General features: G+C 40.1%; 1 protein-coding gene across 1 annotated transcript in view; it reads left to right on the top strand.

Annotated features, from left to right (window-relative positions):
• The window catches only part of IQGAP1 (IQ motif containing GTPase activating protein 1), a 113568-nt gene that overhangs the window by 13505 nt on the left and 78147 nt on the right, over window positions 1-21916 (top strand). The window contains exons 3-4 of the mRNA XM_020994730.2: window positions 19139-19295; window positions 21703-21780. Of these exons, the coding sequence (XP_020850389.1) occupies window positions 19139-19295; window positions 21703-21780 (235 nt within the window). The remainder of the gene's footprint in view (window positions 1-19138; window positions 19296-21702; window positions 21781-21916) is intronic.

Raw genomic sequence — 21916 nt, 5'->3', positions numbered from 1 at the left:
GGAGCTGGGAGGAAAGTGAAATGGTGTGAAAGAGAAGATAACTGATAATAATCTGTTTACAAAGCACTTTCTTCACAGCAACCCTGTGAGACAGAGAGGGTTAGTAATTTGCCCATAGTCATACAACTAGTAAATTTTTTAAAATTTAATTTTTATTTTATTCTCAATTGCATGTAAATAAAAATTTTTAACATTTTAAAAAAAATTTTGAGTTCCAAATTCTCTCCCTCCTTTCTTTCCCTTCCCTCTCCTTAAGAAGGTAATTTGAATTGGATTATACCCATATAGTCATGCAGAACAATTCTACATTAGCCATATCGCAAAAGAAAACACAGACCAAAAAACCCAGAATAATAAAGTAAAAAAAACATGCTTCTATCTGTGTTCATATGCCATCAGTTCTTTCTCTGGAGGTGACTACCATTTTTTGTCATAAATTCTTTGGAATTGTTTGTTTTGGAGCATTGTGTTGCTGAGAATAGCTAAGTCATTCAAAATTGATCATTGAACAGTATTGCTGTTACTGTGTACAATGTTCTCCTGGTTCTAAGCTCATTTCTCTTTGCCATTAGTTCATGTAAGTCTTCCCAGGTTTTCTGAAAGCATCTTGCTGTTTCTTTCTTTTTTTTTTTTTAGGTTGCTGTTTCTTAAAGCACAATAGTATTCCATGACAATCGTATACCCCAATTTGCTCCACCATTCCCCGATTGATAGGCATCCTCTCAATGTTCAATTCTTTGCCATCACAAAAAAAGCTGCTGTAGATATTTTTATACATCTAGGTCCTTTTCTTTTTTCTTTGATCTCTTTGGGATACAAAACTAGTACTGAGTGGTATTTCTGGGTCAGAGGGTATGTAGTTTTATAGCTCTTTGGGTATAATCGTTTGGGTACAGTTGTTCCAAATTGCTCTTCAGAGTAGTTGGATCAGCTCACACCTCCATCAACAGTGGGATGTTATTTTTCTACATCCCTTCCAACACTTTTCGTTTTCCTTTTCTGTCAGTGATAATAATAAACCAATCTGCTAGGTATGAGGTGGTACTTAAGAGTTGTTTTAATTTGCATTTCTCTGATCAATAGTGATTTAGAGCATTTTTTCATATGACTATAGATAGCTTTGATTACTTCATCTGAAAACTTCCTGTCGGTATCCTTTGACCATTTATCAATAGAGGAATGAATTGTATTCTTACAAATTTGATTCAGTTCTCTATATTTTTGAGAAATGAAGCTTTTATCAGAAATTTGATGTAAAAAATTTTCCCAAGTTTCCTGCTTCCCTTTTAATCATGGCTGTTTTGGTTTTGTTTGTCCAACTCCTAGTAATTATTGAGGAAAAATTTGAACCCAAGCTTTTTGAATCCACGTTCAGTGCTTTTTCTCCTATATTTTAATTGAAAGGAAGAGTGATAATTTTGACAAAGGAGAGGAGGAAAGGATGAATTACAAAATCTGATAGAAGGGAGCTCATTTAGTCCAACTTTACTTGAAGCTTGTTCTAGTAAAAAGAGTACTGGACTTGGAATCAGGAAATCTGTGATTAAAGAATCATAGTATTAAAGAATTTTAAATTGGAAGGGACCACAGAAGCCATTTATACCAACCAGTACTTGAAAACAAAATTCTCATTACTATTCATACATCAAGTGGTCCCAGCCTTTGCCTGAAGAACTCTTCAGGGAAATCTTGAGGCAGTCTGTTCCATTTTGGGATTCAAATCCTGTTTCTGGCATTCACCATTTCATCCTGGGCAAATCACTTAACTTCCCTATGCTACAATTTTCTCATTTTAAAAATGGGAATTTAAAAAAATTAATATTTTTGTATTAATGTTCATTTTGTAGTTTGCTTTGTGTCTCGCTGGTCTAGGTGTCAGAACTATATTTGTATCATAGAAGTTCTGTGAGATCCCTTTTCTTATTTTTGCAAATAGACTTCATAACATTGGAATTAATTGTTCTTTGAATGTTTGATAGAATTCACTTGTGAATCTATTTCATGTGGTCCTGGGTTTTTTTCCTTTAGGAATTCTTTTATGGATAATTCAGTTTCTTTTCCTGAATTTGTGTTATTTGAATCATCTATTTCTTATTCTGAATCTTGTATTTTATATATTTTTTAAAATATTCATTTCACCCAAATTATCAGCTTTGTTGGCATATATTTGGGCAAGAGAGGTTTTTTTTTTGTTTCATGTTCAAATTATGAATTCTCCTTTTTAATTTTTGATGGCTGACAATTTAGTTTTCCTCTCATCAAAAAAAAAATCAGCTTTTATCTTATGTTAAAAAATCCCTAGCCCCTGGTTTTATTTATCAGTTTGTTAGGGTTTTGATTTTTGCTTTTAGCTTTGCTAATCTCTCCTTTTGATTTTTAGAATTTCTCATTTGGTGATTTTTTAAAAATTTCTTTTTTTAGTTTTATTTAATTGCATGACCAATTCAACTGTTCTTTCTCTCTTGTTGGTGAAAGTTTTTAGAGATATAAATTTTCTCCTGAGGACTACTTTAACTATTATCCCCAAAGTTTTGGTGTATGGTTTCATTGTCATTTTGTTTAATTAAATTTTCTTTTGTTTTCATGATTTGTTCTTTCACCCACCAATTCTTTAGGATTAGATTATTTAGTCTACAGTGAATTTTAATCCTTTCTTCAAGGCCCTTTGCAGAATGTAATTTTTATTGCATTGTGATAAGTAAAGAATGTGTTTAATATTTCTGCTTTCCTCTATGTATTTGTGAGATTTTAAAATGTTCTAATGCATACTCTTAAATTCTTACAAAGGTGCTGTGCATAGTTGAGAAATATGTATACTTCTTTCTCTTTCTATTCAGTAATCACCAGAATTTTATCCTGTTCGTTCTAAAAATATGTACACATCTTTAACTTCTTTCTTTCTGATTGTTTTGTTAAATTTCTTGAGATTTGAAAAGGGATTCATTGAAGTTTTCCAGTGTCTATTTTTCCTTTTAGTTTGATTAACTTTTCCTTTATTTACATGCAGTGTTATTTGGTGCATACATATTAAGTATTTATAGTTAGATTTTCTTTCTAATCCATACTGGTTACATTTTCCACTTTATGAGTTAAGTTTGTCCCATTCATGTTTACATTTGTGATTAAGTGTGTATTTTCCTTCATCCTATCCTATTGTGCTTTTTCTTCTTTGTCCCCAACCCCTCTCTTTACAGTTAAGAAAGTGGTAGTGAAAGAGGATTGTATTTAACACTAGTATATAATTGAAATAATCTGTTTCCCTGTTTTGTTCTCCTGCCCTTCTTTTTCCCCTTCCCCTGATGATAGTCACAGGTGTTAACTCTTTCCCCTTCTCTCCCCTTTCCCCCTGTAATAGCCTCTTCACACTCTACCCTCCCATGTTGAAGTGAGATTGTTTTGCTTGTGACTCCTCAATGATCCTGATTTCCCTGTTAGCTTCTCTGTCCTTTTCTGTTCTTACCTATTTCCCTGTTGAGTTTAATGTATTTCTACACCAAACTCTTTTGTGTGTATGTATGTCTTTCTTTTATGTTTTTAAATTCTTCATCCTGTGCATATGTAAGATAATAAGGGAACAAACATTTATTAAGTGCCTACTGTGTGCTATGCACTGTGCTAAGTGTTCTACAAATATTGTTCGTATTTGATCCTCCCAACAAGCCTGGGAGGTAGATGCTATTATTATCCCTGTTTTACAATTGAGGAAACTGAGGCCAACAAAGGTTAAGTGACTTGCCATATATAGTAAGTACTTAAGGCTGGATTTCAGCTCAAGTCCTCTTGTCTCTAGGCCCAAGGTTTTTTTTATCTGTGCCACTTAGCTAGCTGAGTAGTAAGTTCTTCCTTTTCTTTTTCCTGTCTTCCCTAGTGTAATTCCCTTTCTCCTTCCTCTTCTTTTTTTCTCTTTAAAACCATCAGAACAGCACAAAACTACCTCCCTTCTGTTTCTCTTATTTAGGCTCCTTCTAGGACCATTGAAAACATAGGGCTCTGAAGGGACATATGTTTCTTCTTCCCATATTAGATTGTAAGCCTTTCTTACAGTATTCCATATGAGCCTTTCTAAATACTCAAATGTTTTTACTTTCCTAGTTTTTCTCTTTACTCTCTGTTTCCATTTAAGAGCTTCTGCTTAGCTCTATTTTCTTCATCAGGACTTGAAAAATCTTTTATTCTGTTAAGGTCTTTTTTTCCCTCCTAAATCCTATAGGATTTAGTCTTAGTTTTGTAGGGTGAGTCAGGAGTTAGTTATCTCCATTCCTTGGTGTGACCCTGACAGGCCCCATCTAGATGTCTACTTCACCAGTAGCAGGCCTCCTGTTTGGATCCCATGTGCTGCTTCCCTTGCTGCTTGGTCGTTTTTTCCTTCTGTGACTGAGGTGTGAGGAGGTTCTGGCTGTCTGGGTTCTGACAGTATTGAGCAGAGGCTGCCTGGATATTGGTCTAGCCTTCTGTCTTGCTGTGGCATGGAACAGGCTGCCTGGGCCCTGGTTTTGACCTTGGCACAGTTTCCACTGTGGCTCTTTGCTGCTTGTGTGCTATTCCTCTGCCTTCCATGGTTTGTCTTAGGTTTACAGTCTCTATAGGCTTTAAAAGTCCTGAACTGGATGGAGGTACCCAGAGTCAAAGCTTCTCTTGGATTTTCACTTGTTAGGATTCTTACTGGTTTATTTTCAGATTTCTACAGGGTTGTTTGGGGGAGCAGAGAATTCCTCTTAAAGGTTGGGGGTTTTGTTTTTCCCCAACACACAGATTGAAATGCTTTACATGCATTCCATTCTGTCATTTGACTTTCCCAAGAACCCTGTGATTTTAGCAGTGAATGAGTTGGCAATGAAGGAGTTAATAATCCCCCCTCCCCTTTTTTGTAATGATGAAACTGGTTGAGATATGTGAGGTGTTTTGGCCTGAGGGTCACTCAGCCAGGATGTATCAGAGGAGGTGAGATGGAAGTTCAGGTCTTGTAAAACCTCATAGCTTCATGTAAATGTGAGTTGTTGCTAGCAAAGACCCCAATAATAATCCCTCTAACCAAGGAGTCCTCCAGCCTCAGCTTAAAGACCTACTCAGGCACAGAGTTCTCTGGCAGCCTATATGATTTTTGTATTGTTCCAATTATTGGGAAGCTATCTTATATCACATCTAAATTTTCCTCTGCAATCTTTACTCATTGCTCTGTCCATTGGTGCCAAGCATAGGACAGAGGCAGTGTCTTCTCTCAATCATCTCTTCTCCAGGCTTAACATCTTCAATGACTGAAGATATAGAAAATAGAAAAAATTTGGAGAGAAAGTCAGGACTATCCCAATATCTTTCCTTGCTTGTCCAGAATTAGAGATGCAGTTGAGGACTGGAGAAGAGTAGAGGCTTATTAACCTAACCTGAAAATGTATTCAGGAATCAACTGATGATGAGTAAAATATTGCTGTGCAGTGCTGAGGGCTCAGCTGAACGGCCTAGCATGGAACCCAGTGGAACCAGTTGGTGGCTTTCTTTTTTTAACCTACTGGATAGTAGGTAGCATAGAAATAGCAAAAGCAGATGTTGGACTTAATCCAGAGTTGGAGATTAACATTGGAGGAGCAGGGCAAGGAAGAGGTTAGAAGAGAATGTCACAGGGAACGGATTCTAGGGTGCTGATGATTCCATCTTTGAAATGGCTGTCCATGGGGTCCAGCGGAGTGGGGAGGTGAATAAAGCATGAACTAGGGCTATAGACTGAGAGAAGAGGGAAAAGTCAAGGTTTGTAGGGTCATAGATTTAGAGCTGGAAAGGACCTTATATTTTAACCCCCTCGTTTTACAGATCAGGAAATGTGGACATGAAAAGGTTAAATGACTTGCCCAGGGTCACACAGCTAATGAGTGTTTGAGGCAAGTTTTGAATCCAGGTCTTCCTGAGTCCAAGTCTAGTCTCCTGTGGACGATATTATGCTGCCTCTGGGTACTAGCTAGCTGGATAAGGAGGAAGAGCAGGTTTGTCAGGAGTACCAGGAAAGTTAGGAGGTAAGGAGAAGAGGTGGAAGGCAGGGAGATTAAAAGATCAAGATCTTGCAGATACTGTCATCCTGAGGGATAAGAATAATTCTTGTTTCTCTTGTGCTTTAAGATGTTCAAAGTGCTTTTCTGCAACAACAGCTGCAGGAGGCTCTGTTTTTATAAGATCTTTATCTAGATTTTATAGGTGAGGAAACTGAGGCACATAGAGTTGAAGTGATTTATCCAGGGTCTCATAAGTAGTGTCAGCTGGAAAGCAAACTCAGGTCTTCTGATTTCAAGCCTAATGCTCTCTCCATTGTACTGCAACCCTCCCCAAAGAGTGGTGGGTGATGTTGCCATTATACTTGGAGTAACTGAAGTGATAGGGCGATCAAAGTCATTGCAATTGAAGAGATAAGGGATCTGAAGCTGGGGCCAGTGTTGTTTTTTTTTTTTAAGGGCTTCTTGTTGGATGTTAAAATTATTGAAGATGACCATGTTTCACTTTTGGTCAACTTTTTGCCATGCACTTTGCAGCTGATTATCCTCCATCCGTGGAAGGGAGTGGGGAATCAAACAACTCCTTTGGAACTCCCTCCCTGGGGCCAGTGGAACTCCCTCCTTCAGGCTAAGGAAGCCTGATTGGTGAGAGCCCATTGTATTTAACTTGCCCTAGACCCAACTGATCCTACCTCACCTCACCCTGGCCGTTTTCTCCCTATGCATCTTGCCTGCTATCTCCCGCCCTCCTTCCTTCTTGCCCCCCACGCTTCTTTTCTACCTCTTGCTCTGGAAACGAATGAAATCAACACTGCCATTGTAAGAGTGTGTTGATGGCTGTGTTGCTCCATTTGTCATTCTTGTGACTTTTCTAATCAAAGCACCCTTACCAGGCCAACCCCTAGTAGGACTTTAGACTCCTTGATGACACCCCCAGAGCTCAGCACAGCAGGCATGGGAGAAGGTGGAGAAGAAATTGATCTGAGCCAGATGCTGACTTTGAGGAAGGTAAGGAGAGTTTTATAGGAATCGTAAGTTGAGAAGGGATCATGGGAGCATAGATTAGAGCTAGAAGGGTCATGTAGTCCAACTCCCTCATTTCACAGATGTGATAACTGAGGCCCGTAGAAGTTAAAGTTCTCAAATTCACTTAAATAGTTAGTGGAAAACCCACCATATGACTTAATAGCAATGCATTTCTACTTTATATTTTGTGGAAACAGAAGTCTTTTTTAGCTAAAACAACTCTTGGGTCTACAGTTTGGCATTCTTCATTTTATTTCCTTGAGCGGAAAGAGTATGGCTTGATGCTGAACTTTTCTGTTATCCCTAATGTTGATTGGTCTTTTCGTTTCCACCATTTTAGATAAAAAGATTAAATAACAGAAAAGAAAGTTGTAGGGTTTCGTTTCATAAATTGTTCTGGAATTAAAAACTTTGATAAGTAATGTATCAAAGGCAACATTTTCTCATCCACATTTCCTTTTAAGTTTGAAGCTTGATTGGAATATTGGATACTTGGAGAGCAAGGGCTTTGCCACTTCTGATTGGACTTCTTTTCCATATTTGAGACTTCTGTATGTGATTGAAGGAACTCAGTATGAATCTTCTTTATTGTTTTGGTGATAGAGTAATCCTCAAAAATGTCCCTTTTAAATCTTGGGCATTTTTTGACCTAAAGGATTTCCATTAAAATAAATCATGTGTCCAACAGGCCTAGTACATGCTGGAGAGATGGTGCTGACCACGCTGTAAATTGGTACAAATGCAGAATTTGTTAGTTTAGTTGCACTCATTGAGCCTGCCCCTCCAGTGTAACACTGTGGAAGATACAAAATGTATGCCTACTGGGAGCTTGTAAGGAGAGATAGCTATTACCCTGATCCTGCAGAAGAAGGAGAAAACTCATGGGGCTAGAGAGCTTAGTTTTGTCTCTGGTCCCAACTAGTTCTTTAACCTTTGTTTTGGCAAAGGTCAGTTAGCCTTTCTACTAATGATCTCCTAGGAGAGACCCTTGCATCTGTGTGCTTGGAGTATTTTGATGGTTCTTAACAAACCAGTGAAAAGCAGTGGTAGGGAAAATGAGCTTTTAGAAAGCTTCATATGAGATTCAACCAAACCAGGATGAAACTAGAAGATGGACAAGGGACAGACATGAAATGGAACAGATTTGCCAGCATTTCTCTAATAAGCTGTTCTCATCATTGATGACAATGGAACCGGCACATTTGGTCTTTACAAAGCATAGTACCTAATATGAGGAAGTGAAAGAGATATTTAAGAAGATAGTCAAGAAGAGTAGTTGGACCTGACCAAATACATAAAAAAGAAATCAATGCTGGAGGTAAGAAGGTTTTAAAATCATCCAGGGATCAATTTTTAAAACATCTTATATAGAGGGGAAGATTTCCTAAGAAATGGAAAAGATTACATGGTAGTATCATTAAGAATGGTCATTTGAGGGGGCAATTAGGTGGTGAAGTGGATAGAGCACTGGCCCTGAAGTCAGGAGGACCTGATTTCAAATCCGGCCTCAGACCAAACACTTGACACTTACTAGCTGTGTGACCCTGGGCAAGTCACTTAACCCCAGTTGCCTGGAAAAAAAAAAAGAATGGTCATTTGAAAGACTCGTGAATGTAGATTGCAGCAAATTTCCAATAATGACTTGAACATAAGTCATACAGTAGATAATGTTGAGGAAGTGGGTGATGGGAAAAGGAGGTGGCCCAGTCAGGTATTTGGAATGAGGGTTAATCAATGGACCAACAGCCTTTGTGTTACTCCGGCATCTGTAGGAACTAGAGGAATATATTTAATACTCTGAGTGAATCTTCTGTGGAGGATTTATACAAGGATGTGGTCAATTCAGTTCAGCAAACACTTGAGTGCTGTCTGTGTGCCCTCAAAATGAGAGGCAACAGGGGTAGTGAATAGAGGCAGAGCCCAAATTCAGGAAGACCCTTGGGCCCACTTCTGCCTCTGGCAGATCCTGAGTGTGTGTGAGGGGCAGGTCCTTAAGTTGTCAGTCTTCCAGGTGATTCTCTGAGTGGCAGATGGTTTTCTGATGTGCATTGGTGGAGGGAGTTTCCACACATGATATTCTTCACTTTCAGGGAATCACAGATCTTTTCCAAAATGTGCTAGGTGCTGCAGATATAGAGACCACTGAAACAGTCACTGTTCTCAAGGTGCTTCCATTCTGTGGGTAATATCCAACTGAGAACACAAGGTAAGTGCAAGGTAATTTAAAGAAGGGTGAGAGGGAGCACAATTGAGGAGCATCAGGGGATGCTCTGAAAGAGACAGCCTTGGTCTGAGTCTGGAGGGAAGAGGCAGACGTAAGGACGGAGAGTATTCCAGGCCTGGAGGAGGGCCTACCCTATTTACATGTAGGGGAGGAGGAATGGAATGTTGAGCAGCTGGTTTGCCTGGAACATAGAGTACCCGAAGGGAAATAATGTGAAATAAGCCTGAAAAAGTAGGGTGGAGCCAGGTTGTGGAGGGCTTTAGCTGTCAGGCTGAGGAGTTTGCATTTCATCCTAGGTAGGTAGCCCTTTGAGACTTTTGGGCAAAAGAATTGTATGTTTTGGGGAAGAGAGGATTAAAGATGTGATAGAATTGTAGCTCTGGGATGATGGGACACTGGCACAAAAATGGCTCAATTCTTAGCTAAATTCTGTGCTTCTGTTTTTTCTGCCGAAAAGAATGCCTTGGGTCTGGAAAGGACAGAACAAAAAAAGACTAGCTAGCCGAGATAAGTAAAGCAGTGATTAAGAGAACTCTTTGCTTCCCTTGAAACCTCAGCCCCTTACCCAGATAAACTATGTCATCAGCTACTGGAAGAACTGATGTTTGGAATTGCCGAACCATTTTCAGTGATACGTGAGAGATTGTGGACAAACAAGAGAGATCAAAGGACTAGGAAAGAGCAAATATTGTCCCGATCTTTTTTTAAAGTAAGTGAATGGAGTTAGGAAATTCTTAGCCAATGAGTTTGACTTTGATTCCTGGCAAAATTTTAGAATATGTTATTAAAGAGATGGTTAGTGACCATCTAGAAAAAGAAATGGTGATCACAAAGATTCAGCATGGATTTACCAAAAACAGGTCATGCTGGACTAACCTTGCTTCCTTCTTTGATAAAATTGATAAGCTGATAGATGAGGGGAATGTTGTAGTTTACCTAGATTAAGAGATGACAAGATGTGGACTAGATATTAGTACAGTTAGATTTGAAACTGGTTAAGTAGATAGAGCTGAAGAGCAATCATTAATGTTGATTTTAATTTGGGAGGAAGTTGTGAGTGGGAGTGCCCAGTAGATTTGTGATTGCTCTTGTGCTACTTAACATTTTTTGGCAATGATTTAGATAAAGGCGTGTGTATCAGATTTGTGTATGGCACAGAGGAGAGAGCAATAAGTAAATATGCCGGTTGACAGATCAGTGTGGGCCAAATGGAATAAGATAAAATTTAATTAGAATAAAGTGTTATTACTTGTGAAGCTGGTTATAACGTAGGGAGGATGGTTATTTAATAGTCTTTCTGAGAAAAGATCTGATGTTTTAGTGAATTTTAAACTCAATATAAGTTAATGGCATGGTATCACAGCCCCAGAACCTAGTGTAGTATTAAACTCCATTGAAAGGCTTAGCTTCTAGGATGAAGGAGATGATATATCATGTCTGCCCTACTCAGGCTGTCTCAGCTTGGGCATTCTATTTTAGGAAGAACATTGATAAACTAGAGAGGGAAGAGTACACAGGATTTGGACTTGGAGTTCATTACATTGGGGAGTGGTTGAAGGAGCTGTAGGTGCTTAATTTGGAGAAGAGAAGGCTCAGGGGGATGTTCCAAGTATTTGAAGGCTGTTTTTTTTGAAGGTTGTTTTACCCCAGAAGGCAGAATTAGAAATGGGTTGAAGTTGCAAAGAGGCAAATATAGGCTTGATATAAGGAACAATTTCCTAACACTTAAAGCTGTCCAGAAGGAAATGGGCTGCTTTGGAAGGTAGTGGGTGCCTAGCTCTTCAAGAAGATTCGATGGCTTTTTGTGGCAAAAGGGCTTCTTTTTTGCTTTAGCAGGTTGGACTAGAGAGCCCTTCTTGCTTGGAAATTCAGTGACCTTGCAGGGTTGATGTGGGGATCAAATGGGATCATTATGTAGAGCATTTTGTAAACTTCCATCAGGATGAAAATGTGAGATGATACTTTCCATGATGCTCAGACCTTTCCTCCCATTCTTTTTGCTTGGTAAGTTTGGACACTTGAACTTATATATGGTGGAAAATTTGGAGAATGCTAGCTTCCCTCGCCTGCCTGCCAGTATGATTTGCATCGCCTCGCCCAGTAGCCATGAGGGATTCTTCAGCACTTTTGAGCAGCGATTGGGGAGAAATTGGTACGCTTGATTGGCTGCTGAAGAGCAGAGTGCCTCTTGGCTGAGTGGCAGGCTCTTGCAAGTGCCACAGAAAGAAAGAACATTAGGATTGTAGTCATTCTGTCTGAACCTGGGATTAAGACCAGGGACCTGCCTTGAAGTTGGGGAGGGTCCCGTTCCCTGGCTGAGTTTGTGAAGCTGAAATCTTCCAGCAACAACGGCTGTGGGAAACAACCTCTAGGAGAGGAAGTCCCCAATCTGGAGCTGTGTCACCAGAAGTGGAACATCAGAATTCTTTGTCCCCTACCAGAAGGTTTTCCGGCAAGTGTGGATGAAGCTTGTGTGAGATAAGAGAAGAACGTGTGTAGGTTCTGCCTTTGCCCAAGAACAGTGTTTGCTTGCTGCCGCTGGATTGCCTGAGGAGTCCATGGATAACTGCAGGAAAGAGGTGTTCGAGGCATTGCTCACGGGAATAGCGGGGGAGGTCTGTCTCCTTGGGATGAGAAATGGCTGAGGGGCTATTTGGAGCTTGGGAGCTGCTGGCTGTTTTCTAAGGAGTCAAGTTTCCATTTTGTTTAGTTACTTTAATCTAGTTACACTTTCCTCTTTTATTTTGTGAAATCTATAATTGCAGGGAAACGTGCTATCAGAATGTGAGGTGTCCGCTAGTGTTAAGGCAGATCAGGAAAGGCTTTTTTTGTAAAAAGATGGGATTTTATCTGGGACTTGAAGGAAGTCAGGGAAATCAGAAGATGGAGATAAGGAGAGAATTCCAGGTATAGGAGACAGCAGTAATATGATTGAGGCAAGACTCGAGCATCTTGTTTGAGGGAACAGCAAGGTGCTGCTATCCCTGGATTAGAGACTTGGTGGGAGTAGGGCAGGGGAGGGATCAGTTTGTGAAGGACTTTGAGCACCAAAAAGAGCAATTTCTGTATGATCTTGGAGGGGTTAGGGAACCACGCCAGTTGATTGATTAGGAGAGTGCTGTGGTAAGAAGTGTGCTAATGTTAGGAACATCCATTGGACAGCTGGCCGAATAGAGGATGGCCTGCAGTGGGGAGAAGCTGGAGGCAGGCAGACTCCCTAGCAGGTTATTGTAGGAGTTCAGTCTGGAGGGGAGGGGTACCTGCAGCAGGGTGGGGGCAGTGTCTGAGGAAAGAAGGCAGCTTTTGAGGACCTCATTGAGGTGTTCTCCATGTACTCTAAAAATGTTTTATTGATGCTTTACTTTTTCCCCCCATTACTGTCATTTTCCAATGTTGCTCTGCATGTAACCCTCTCTTCACAAGGAACCATTCTTGAGGAGAGTGTTTGCACCAGTCTGTACTCATATAGGTCATAGATTTACATCTGAAGGGACCTCAAAAGTCACCTAGTCCAACTCTGTCATTTTACACTTGAGAAAGGTGTCTGGGTATGGGCCTTAGATGTCTCTAGTCTTACCTAGATTTCAAAATCATGAATTTTATGGCTAATCTAAGAGAGAGAGAGAGACAGAGAGAGAGAGTGTCTCTCTCTCTCTCTCTCTGTCCATGTCCAGGGATGCATATACTTCCTGGTTCTTGACCATGTTGCTAAATCATTGAGGTTGCTAGCAGTGTTTGATCTCTGGATAAGTGGGGCCCAGTTATTTTTTTTAAGGTCATGACAATTTTTTTGGAGGGGAGGGTAAATTATTTGGTTATATTGATTCTTCCTGTTTAGGAAGATTCCTTCCTGCTTTAAAACAGATTAACCCTTGCAAAAATTCAGTGTATTAAGTTCAGAGACACAAGATTGCAATATAGGGAAGTAGGACCAGTTCATATTTTTAGGGTAGAGAGAAAGCAGTGGCTTTTTTTTATCTTGAAGGCATGAGATCCAGTATATAAATGAGAATGATTCAAGATAAAGTAGGAAAGTTGTTCAGTGTATTTGACCTGGGTGTAGATTAACAACTCGTGTGTGTGTGCGCGTGCATGCACACGCACGTGCACACATATGTGCACATTTAAGAAGATTATAGTATTTTACCCTGGGAAGGGTTTATTAATTCAGCTGCAACATTTATTTGTAGGCTAGAGGGCAGAGGATTTGGCCTAATGAAAATAGATTTTTATCCTTTGAGAGAGGTAGGAGAAATATTAGAATGACAAAGAGGTGTCAAGAAATTTTATCTTTCAAAAAAGGGGTCCAGTTCCCAGGAAGTCTCTTGTTAAAAACCTGCCTAATAAAATTTTGGGGGTATCAAAAGTAATATCTTAGAGAGTAGTTAAGGAGATCTGAATTGGGATTTTGATAGTACTGTCAATCAGTTGTCAGTCAACAGGCGTTTATTAAACACTTACTTGGTGCCAGGCACTTTGCTAAGTGCTAGGGATGCAAAGAAGGACAATCCCCTTTTCTTTTCTCCTCTTCCCCCCTCCCTCAAAAAACCAATAAACCAAACAATGGAAATCTGTGCTGGATTATAAACTCTTTGAGGACTGGAACTGGGATTGTCTTTGTCTCTGCTTTAGCCCTGCCTTTTATTCATATTAAGTGGTCAATAAATGTTTGTTGAAATGAATGAATGAATTAGTATTGGCTTCTTATCACTTTGTCTCAGCTTGGATTTTAGGCACAGAGTCAGACAGCTATGCTACGGGTGACACAGTGGATCAAGCACTAAACCTGGAGTCAGGACGACTTGTTTTTTCAAATGTGGCCTCAGACCCTGGGTTAAGTCAGTTCACCTCTGCCTGCCTCAGTTTCCTTATCTGTAGAATGAGGATAATAGCACCTACCTCCTAGGGTGGTTGTGAGGATCAAATGAGATATTTGTAAAGTTCTTTGCAAACCTTAAAGCACTACAGAATAGCTAGCTGTCATCATCATCATCATCATTATTATTAAATAATAGTATTAGAGAAATGGAAAACTCTTTTTATTATACATAAAATCATAGATGGAGAACTAAAAGGGAATTTAGAGATCAGTTTAGGCCAGTCTACTCATTTTACATAGAGGAAACTGAGACCTAGAGAAGTTGTGATTTAACCAAGATAAGTAGCAGAACCAGGATTTGAACCTTGGCCTTTCTGCTACAAATCCAGTTTCCTTTACATTGCACTATCCTGTCTGTGGCTTGGGCTTAAGTCTGACTAAGAACTTTGACTTGTAATTGTCTATAAAAATTTAGGTTTTGGCCAATACCTGGTGTATGGGCTGCGCCTCGTGGAATGAATTATGACCATTTTCCCAGCATGGGAAGTTCACCTGTTACCACACCCTTGTGGTTCAGAATTTCTGTCTCTCTTCTCCTCCCCCCAAAACAAACCAACCCCAAAAATCCGATGAAAAACTACTCATTACCAGCTATTTAGCAGATTATAGCTGCAGAGAGCTCAGGGAGGGAGGATTGATAGACCAAAGTCCAATATGGTTTGGGAGAATTTTGCTTTTATGGTTAAAAGTTTATTGTATGCTCTGCAATATACTTTTAGTTACAGGCAGACATAATGTGGATTCAGTTATGAATGTTGTGTGTTTGAAGCTATCACTTCCTGTCCCGAGCTCTTAAATCTGAGGATCTAGAAAACCCAGGTTGAAATTAATAGACTTTTATGGTAGTATAATCACTCATTTTGGAACTTGGTCATGCTTAATCAGGTTTAGTGCAAATGGACTGATGAATCTGTGAGAGATGATCTCTCAGAAGTGAAGCCTCCTCAGAGGGTCATTAGTTCTTGTTAATGGTTCTGGTATTATTGCTTTTGAGTGGTACATGTGTACCAACACTAAGTGAAGACCCCTCAGAATGCAAGACTCCCTCCCCTAGCCTTCTCCCTCTCCTACTCTTGGATAGTGTGAGCAGAAATTCCTGAGACATGGGAGCATCCTGTCTATCTAGTCCTCTAGCTAGCTGGTTGTATGACCTTGGGTAAAAAGACTGCTGAAACTGTGAGGCCCTGAAAAGGGGAACGTGCTAACATAATTTCTATACCTCCTTGTTCTCTCTGTTGCTGGGGTAGTTTTACACGAATAGATTGTATACAGTGAGCCGACTGGAAGGGGTTAGGGTGGGCTGCTACGTTGGGGTCTGTGTAGTCTTGCCTTGAACAAAGCACTCTCGCTCTCTGGGCAGCTGAGGCAGGACCAGGGTGCACTTTCTCAAGAAAGTCAATGGAGAGATCTTTCCTTGGCAAACTTTTGTCAAGACTTTTTTTTTTAACTGAGTGAAACAATGTAAACAATGTGAGATCTCTCAGATAGACTGAGTGTAGCAATTTCTTAGACTGTTAACAAACTCAAGGTTGGTTACATTAGCCTGAATAGGCCTAAGTTTCAGGTTCCTAGTTACATCAGCATTAGGTAATTGGCTAATTACTAAAAAAGGATAAAATAGCTAGGATTGGTAGTATTATAATGAGATTCCTTGTTTCTGGGGTAGATTTTCTGAGTTTTAGATTGTAAGGCTGAAATTCCTGTCCAATGGGAATTCAAAGCCAGTGGTGGGTGGGTATCTCTGTGTTAGGGCTGTATAACCTTTGTCCTGGCCTTTGTGTTTGCCTCGCTTTGCTGGAAGCAGATGCCCGCTTTTCGGGAGAACGTAATAAATCTTTCACTTTATACCTAGAAAATCTCTGAGTGTTATTTTTGGGTAACTGTAGCACACAAATCCCATCCAACTCAGTTTATACAGGATTTGGGTCAGTCCCTTAGGGAAGAAGGAAGATGAATTTTTCCTACTTCTTTGATCTTCTTTCTCAGGCCTACAGTTTAGGTTGGTTACATTTAAACATAGATAAAAGCCTCTTTTTAAAATTTTTTTTAAAATTTTTAGGCAATTGGGGTTAAGTGACTTGCCCACAGCTAGTAAGTGTCAAGTGTTTGGTCTGAGGTCAAATTTGAACTCGGGTCCTCCTGACTCCAGAGCCGAGGTTCTATCCTAGCTGTCCCTAAAAGCCTCTTTTTAAACAAATGCTAAAAAATTATTCAGGCCACATGGTGTAGAAAATTGGGCCAAACAAGAGACTTAAAGATCTCAGAAATGATTGAACCAGTAGAGCTGCAGTCTAAGGGAAGGAGTCTGAGATGTTCCATTATCCACCCTAGATGAGAGTAAAGGCAGCAGCAGGATTGTTGCAGGAGGAACTGAATCTTAGTGGTTTGGAATGGGCATTTCCGGCATTGGTATGTTCCCTTTCTGGATTGCATGAAGCTGGGGAACTACTTTCATCACATGTTCTTCAGAACTTGTTACACTGGTTTCTTCTCCTTAGCCCCCAATTCAGATTCCAGTCCTTCATTTTTGAGCTTCTGCTTCTGGGCTTGGCTTGTTTTCTGTCTTCACTGGTAGCTTTCTGTGATCAGTCGTTTCTTTGTGTTGCTGAGAGGTAGAATGGGTGGGGCTAACTAAGCATTTACTTTCTTTAAAAAATCTATTTGAATCAGTTGAACAAAGAATTTGGAAAGTATTGCGTAAGCCATTTGATTGCATGTCAGTGCTTTGACAAGGATTTCTGCTTGGGGATTCAGGAGAAGAAACAGTAGCTGTAAACCATATGTGGCCATCTGAGTAGATAAAAGCAGATTTACAAATGAATCCTTTTTTTTGGTTTGTTTTGGAAAAAGAAACCCATACGCAGGTAATTTTTAAGATATATCAAGGTTCAAAGGACTCGTGTAATAAAGATTACAATTTCTGATTGTGTTTAGTGTTAAGTAAAACATGAGCTCCTTGAAGCCAGGAACTATTTTCATTTCATTTTTGTGTATTCAGGGCCTAACCAAGACTAGTAACTTGGAATCGCTTGATCAACAAGCATTTATTAGGCACTTGTGTCAGACGCTGTGCTAAGCCCTGGGGTTACAAAGACAAAAGAAATCCATGTCCTAAAGAAGCATTGAAAACAGCATGTATCTGTACAAATAAGCATAGAATATATTTCTATAAATAAGCACAAAGGAGTTTTGGGAGGAAGTGTGCAAGCAGCTGGGAAGATCAGGGAAGGCCTCATGTAGAAGGTTGCTCCTGGGCTAAATGTTGAAGTGGGATAGGGATCCCAAGAGATGGCCTTGAGGCAGGTGTGCATTTCAGGCAATGGGGTACAGCGAGTACAAAGGCGTGGAGACTGGAAGTGTATGTGAGGAAGGGGAAGGAGGCCAGTGTGGCTGCATCAGAGAGTTCATAGAGGAGAGTGATGTGGAAAGAGGCCGGAGAAGGAAGGCCCAGCAAGGCTTTGAATGCCAAATGGAGGACTGGACGTTTGATCCTAGAGGTAAAAGGGGGCTTCTGGAGTTTATCAAACAGGGCATGACATGGGCAGACCTGCACTTTAGGAACATGGCTTTTGCAGCTTTGGAGGGTGAATTGGAGTGGGGAGAGATTTAAGACAAATTAGGAGGCTGCTGAAGTAGTCCAAGCTAGAAGTGATGAGGGCCTGATGTCAATGATGGTTTGAGTAGAGTGATGGGGAATGCATATGAGAGGGGGGAGGAGAGGAAATAAGCATTTATTAAGTGTTCATTATGTGTATCAGCCATGTACTAAGCACTTCACAAATATCTAATTTGATGTCCACGATGACCTTGTGAAGTAGGTGGTATTATGGTCCCCATTTTACAGTTGAGGAAACTGAGGCAGACAGGTTAAATGACTTGCCCTGAGTTACACAGCTTAGTAAGTGACTGAATCTAGATTTGAACTCAGTTTTTGCTGACTCCAGGCCCAGCGCTTTATCCATTTTGTCACCTGGCTGCTTAAACTTATGTATGTGAGAGGTGCTATGAAGGTAGAAATGACAAGATTTGACAACAGAATGTTAGGTGATGAACTATATGACTGTGACGTGCGGGCCATCCTTCCTGGGTTTAGAACAGATGATAACTACTCTTTTAGCCATCATGTGATAACTTTTTTTTGTCTAAGGCATATCTTGCAGACCATCTACTAAGGTGGAGAGGTGTAGCATTCTCTGTCAATGGAGAAAGTACCTACTGTAGTGAAATAATAGATTTTTGATGTATTGAAGTACCCTGAAGACTAAATTATTCATTGTTCCTAAATACTACCTTTTGCATTTCAGCTATAACAGTTAACTTTTCATTTATTCTTTTAACCAAAAAGAGAAAAAGAAAGTAACTTTAAAACCCAAGTCCAGAAAAACACGGTGTTCTAGGAAATAGAGGATGACCTCAGCAATGTCTTTAATCTTCTGCGGAGGTGGGGTGGTGGCCTCCTTCAGGCTTGAGTTACCACGATCATAGCCTTGGAAGGCTGGAAGAACATCTGAGAGGGCAGGTAGCAAGAGACCTTGAGATCCATGTGGCGGCATAAGTCTGTTTAGGGAAATATCCGAATTGTCAGTGGGTAGCATTGCTTATTACTTTGGTGGAGTGCAGCAGGACCAAAAAAAACACTGGAGCAGAGTGAAAAGATTTGAAGTCAAAGGACCAGTTCAGATCTTATTTCTGACACTGTGTGGCCATGGTCAAATCAGTTAGCCTGTCTTGACCTCAGTTCCCTCCTCTGTTGAAGGTGTGGGGATTGTAATTGGATCAGATGATCTCTTGTGTCATTTACACCCGAATGTTGTGATTTCATGAAGAATAGTTAGATATCTAAGGATTGTTTCTCCTTGAATCTCCTGTTCCTAACAACTTTCTGTGGATCGGGAGAAAAGGACATTTGTCAACCGTGTCCAGAATTGTTGCTTGGATTAACCCTACCCTTTCTCATAAAGTAAGGAAATGATCTTTAAAATCTTAAAGAAAAACTCAAAACTTATATCTTTTTTGTTTTTTTTGGTGCAGGTGGATGGAGGCTTGTCTCAGTGAAGAGCTGCCTCCTACTACAGAACTGGAAGAAGGCCTAAGGAATGGGGTTTACCTTGCTAAACTTGGAAACTTCTTCTCTCCCAAAGTGGTATCCTTGAAGAAGATTTATGATCGGGAGCAGACCAGATACAAGGTATGAATTCCTTATTTCCTAGACTTAAAAATGTCTATAGACTTGATAAGGAAGATTAGAGTGGCTGATAGTATTTTGGATTGAAAAAATGTGAATATTCATTTAATTTTTTTTACTTTGTTAAAGTTTATGTACATAGACATGTTTTAATCAAAATATAAAAAGTTTGGAGTTTCTGGTTTTGTTTGGGCTTTTATTCCTTCTGTCCTTTGGTTTCTGATGAGATTGTTATTTAGCTTGCAGTAAATTATTTTATGTAGAAAATGAGAACTATATGTCCTTTATTCCTTTTTCCACTTGAAGTGGTAAGTTTAGCTATATAAAACCAGAACCGGTCTGCCTTCATTTTCATTTTCATATAACTTTTTTTTTTTAGTATATCTTTTTTTTTTTTGGTTGGGCAATGGGGGTTAAGTGATTTCGCCCAGGGTCACACTGCTAGTAAGTGTTATGTGTCTGAGGCCAGATTTGAACTCAGATTCTCCTGAATCCAGGGCCGGTGCTCTATCCACTGGGCCACCTAGCTGCCCCCCATTTTCATTTTTAATGAGCATCAGACACCATTAAAAGACAAAAACCAAATCCCCTTTTTATTCCAACACTCTTTTCACTGTCTTACAGATTTTCTTTTTCATTAGGGAAGGCAAAAGATGATTTCCTTTTCTCTGTTCCACCTTCTTATTCAAGCTTTGGATTTGTTAGAGAAACTCTTGCCTCAGTTTTTCTCATCTATAAAAGCCATGTGTTGAGACTGTAGGTTACTCACAATCTTTTCTTCGTTTTCCCATACCTTTTCCTACTTCTTTGTCAGGAAGAGTCTTTGGTTACAATAACCACGTAGGCCCTCTGAGATTCAAGGATATTGGCCACCACAACCTGATGACAGTAAGTCTTCAGAGCCCCCTAGGCATGATCCTCGAGGGCAAGATTTACAGTTATTTATGTCCCCCAGCACTTAGCACACTGCTGGACACCGTAGTAGGTGCTTAGTAAGTGTTTAATGACTGACCGACATTATCATAGGATCCTGGATTTAGGGCAGGAAGGGACCCCCTGGAGGCCATTGAGCCCAGCCTCCTCATTTTGCAGGTGAGCAAAGTGAGATTCGGAGAGGTGAACTTACGCAGGGTCACGCATCTGATAAATGTCAAGTTGGAATTTGAACCAAGGTCATCCTGTCTTTCAAGGCCAGTGCTGTAGCCACTGTGCCATGTTCCTCTCACTCTTATAGCGTTTTAAGGTTTGCAAAGTGCATCTTTCATTCAAGCCTTTTAACAACTGCTATGAGAAAGGGTATTCAGGAAGGACTGGCATCTCCAATGTGAGGGCCCTTTTCAAGGCTGCTTGTCCATCTTTGGTGTCCATCTCTCCCCAACTCTCACCTAACTGTCTCAGCTGTGGCTCCAAGAAGCTGTAGCGTGCACAGTGGCCATACCCCTGTAAAACCGTCTTGGCAGATGAGCTAAATCAAGTTGAGGGTAATTGACAGGCCTCAAATCTGTCAGTGAATTAGGGGGATGTCTACAACAAGCATGTGAAGACTTCCTGTGGTAGAATGGGCAGATGGGAACAATTTGTTACGAGGTCATAAAGGTGGCTAAAGAAGGTGCTGTGGAGCACTTAGAGCTTGATCATTCATCAAAGATACCACGGTCATCTTTTGCATCCCAGACCATCACCAGTCATCTTGACTTTTGTCCTGACACTGGACTTCGATGATCTGAAAGAGAGAGTGAAGCTAACGACTTTGTGCAACTCTGCCTCACTTCAATCCAGTTCACTTACAAGTCAGGATGTTGTCCAGGATGTTATTGTTCCTCTTCAAAAATGAAGGATGAACAACAGCTCCATAGGTATCCCTAGTTTATAGGTGAGGAAACTGAGGCTTTGAAACATGACAAGATGTGGGGGTTTAATCCATTTGGCTGTAAGTGTAGCCCTTTCTCCACTGTGCCACGTACTCCTCTGCTTTAATGATCCCTGGTCTGGAGGAGTTCATGATCTCCTTGGGAACATAAAAATGCAGAGGCAAGAAGGAAATAAAAGTACCAAGTGCCAAATAGCTAATTGTAGTGGCAGGAAATGAGGGCTGCTAAGAGGTAGAGGTAATGTGCTGTTGTATTTACACGATAGCATATGTAACAAGGCTTTTACTGACTAAATGTATATGAGAAAACCAAGTACTTGTGTTGTGACTGAATGAAATTAAGACTTTCTTGTTTGTTGTCCTTGACATGTGAACGAGAGTATAGACTGGAGGAAATTGATGTGTAATGCATGGTTTCAAATTTATTGTAAGTTGGCCGTGCAGTGCTTTCCACTGAGATTTGGAAGGAACAGCATTTATTTGGAATATGTCTCGATGCAGCTTCATTATGCTTAATGTGTTTTGTTTTGTTTGTTTCAGGCAACTGGCCTTCACTTTCGGCATACCGATAACGTGATTCAGTGGCTGAATGCAATGTCTGAGATTGGGCTGCCTAAGGTAGATATTCCTGAGTGTTTGTGCAGTTTTTTATCTTAGAGCCTGAGTATTTCACTCAGTAAAGCACTAAGTGAAATTTCTTATCCTGCTTTAAATCTTTAAAAAAGATTTCTAAAATTTTTTCAAGTTAACATTT

This window comes from Phascolarctos cinereus, unplaced genomic scaffold (genome assembly GCF_003287225.1).
Source record: "Phascolarctos cinereus isolate Bilbo 61053 unplaced genomic scaffold, phaCin_HiC Scaffold_3;HRSCAF=262, whole genome shotgun sequence".
Lineage (NCBI taxonomy): Eukaryota > Metazoa > Chordata > Mammalia > Diprotodontia > Phascolarctidae > Phascolarctos > Phascolarctos cinereus.
Note: the sequence above shows the minus strand (reverse complement) of the source record. Positions and strands in the feature narration are given on the sequence as shown.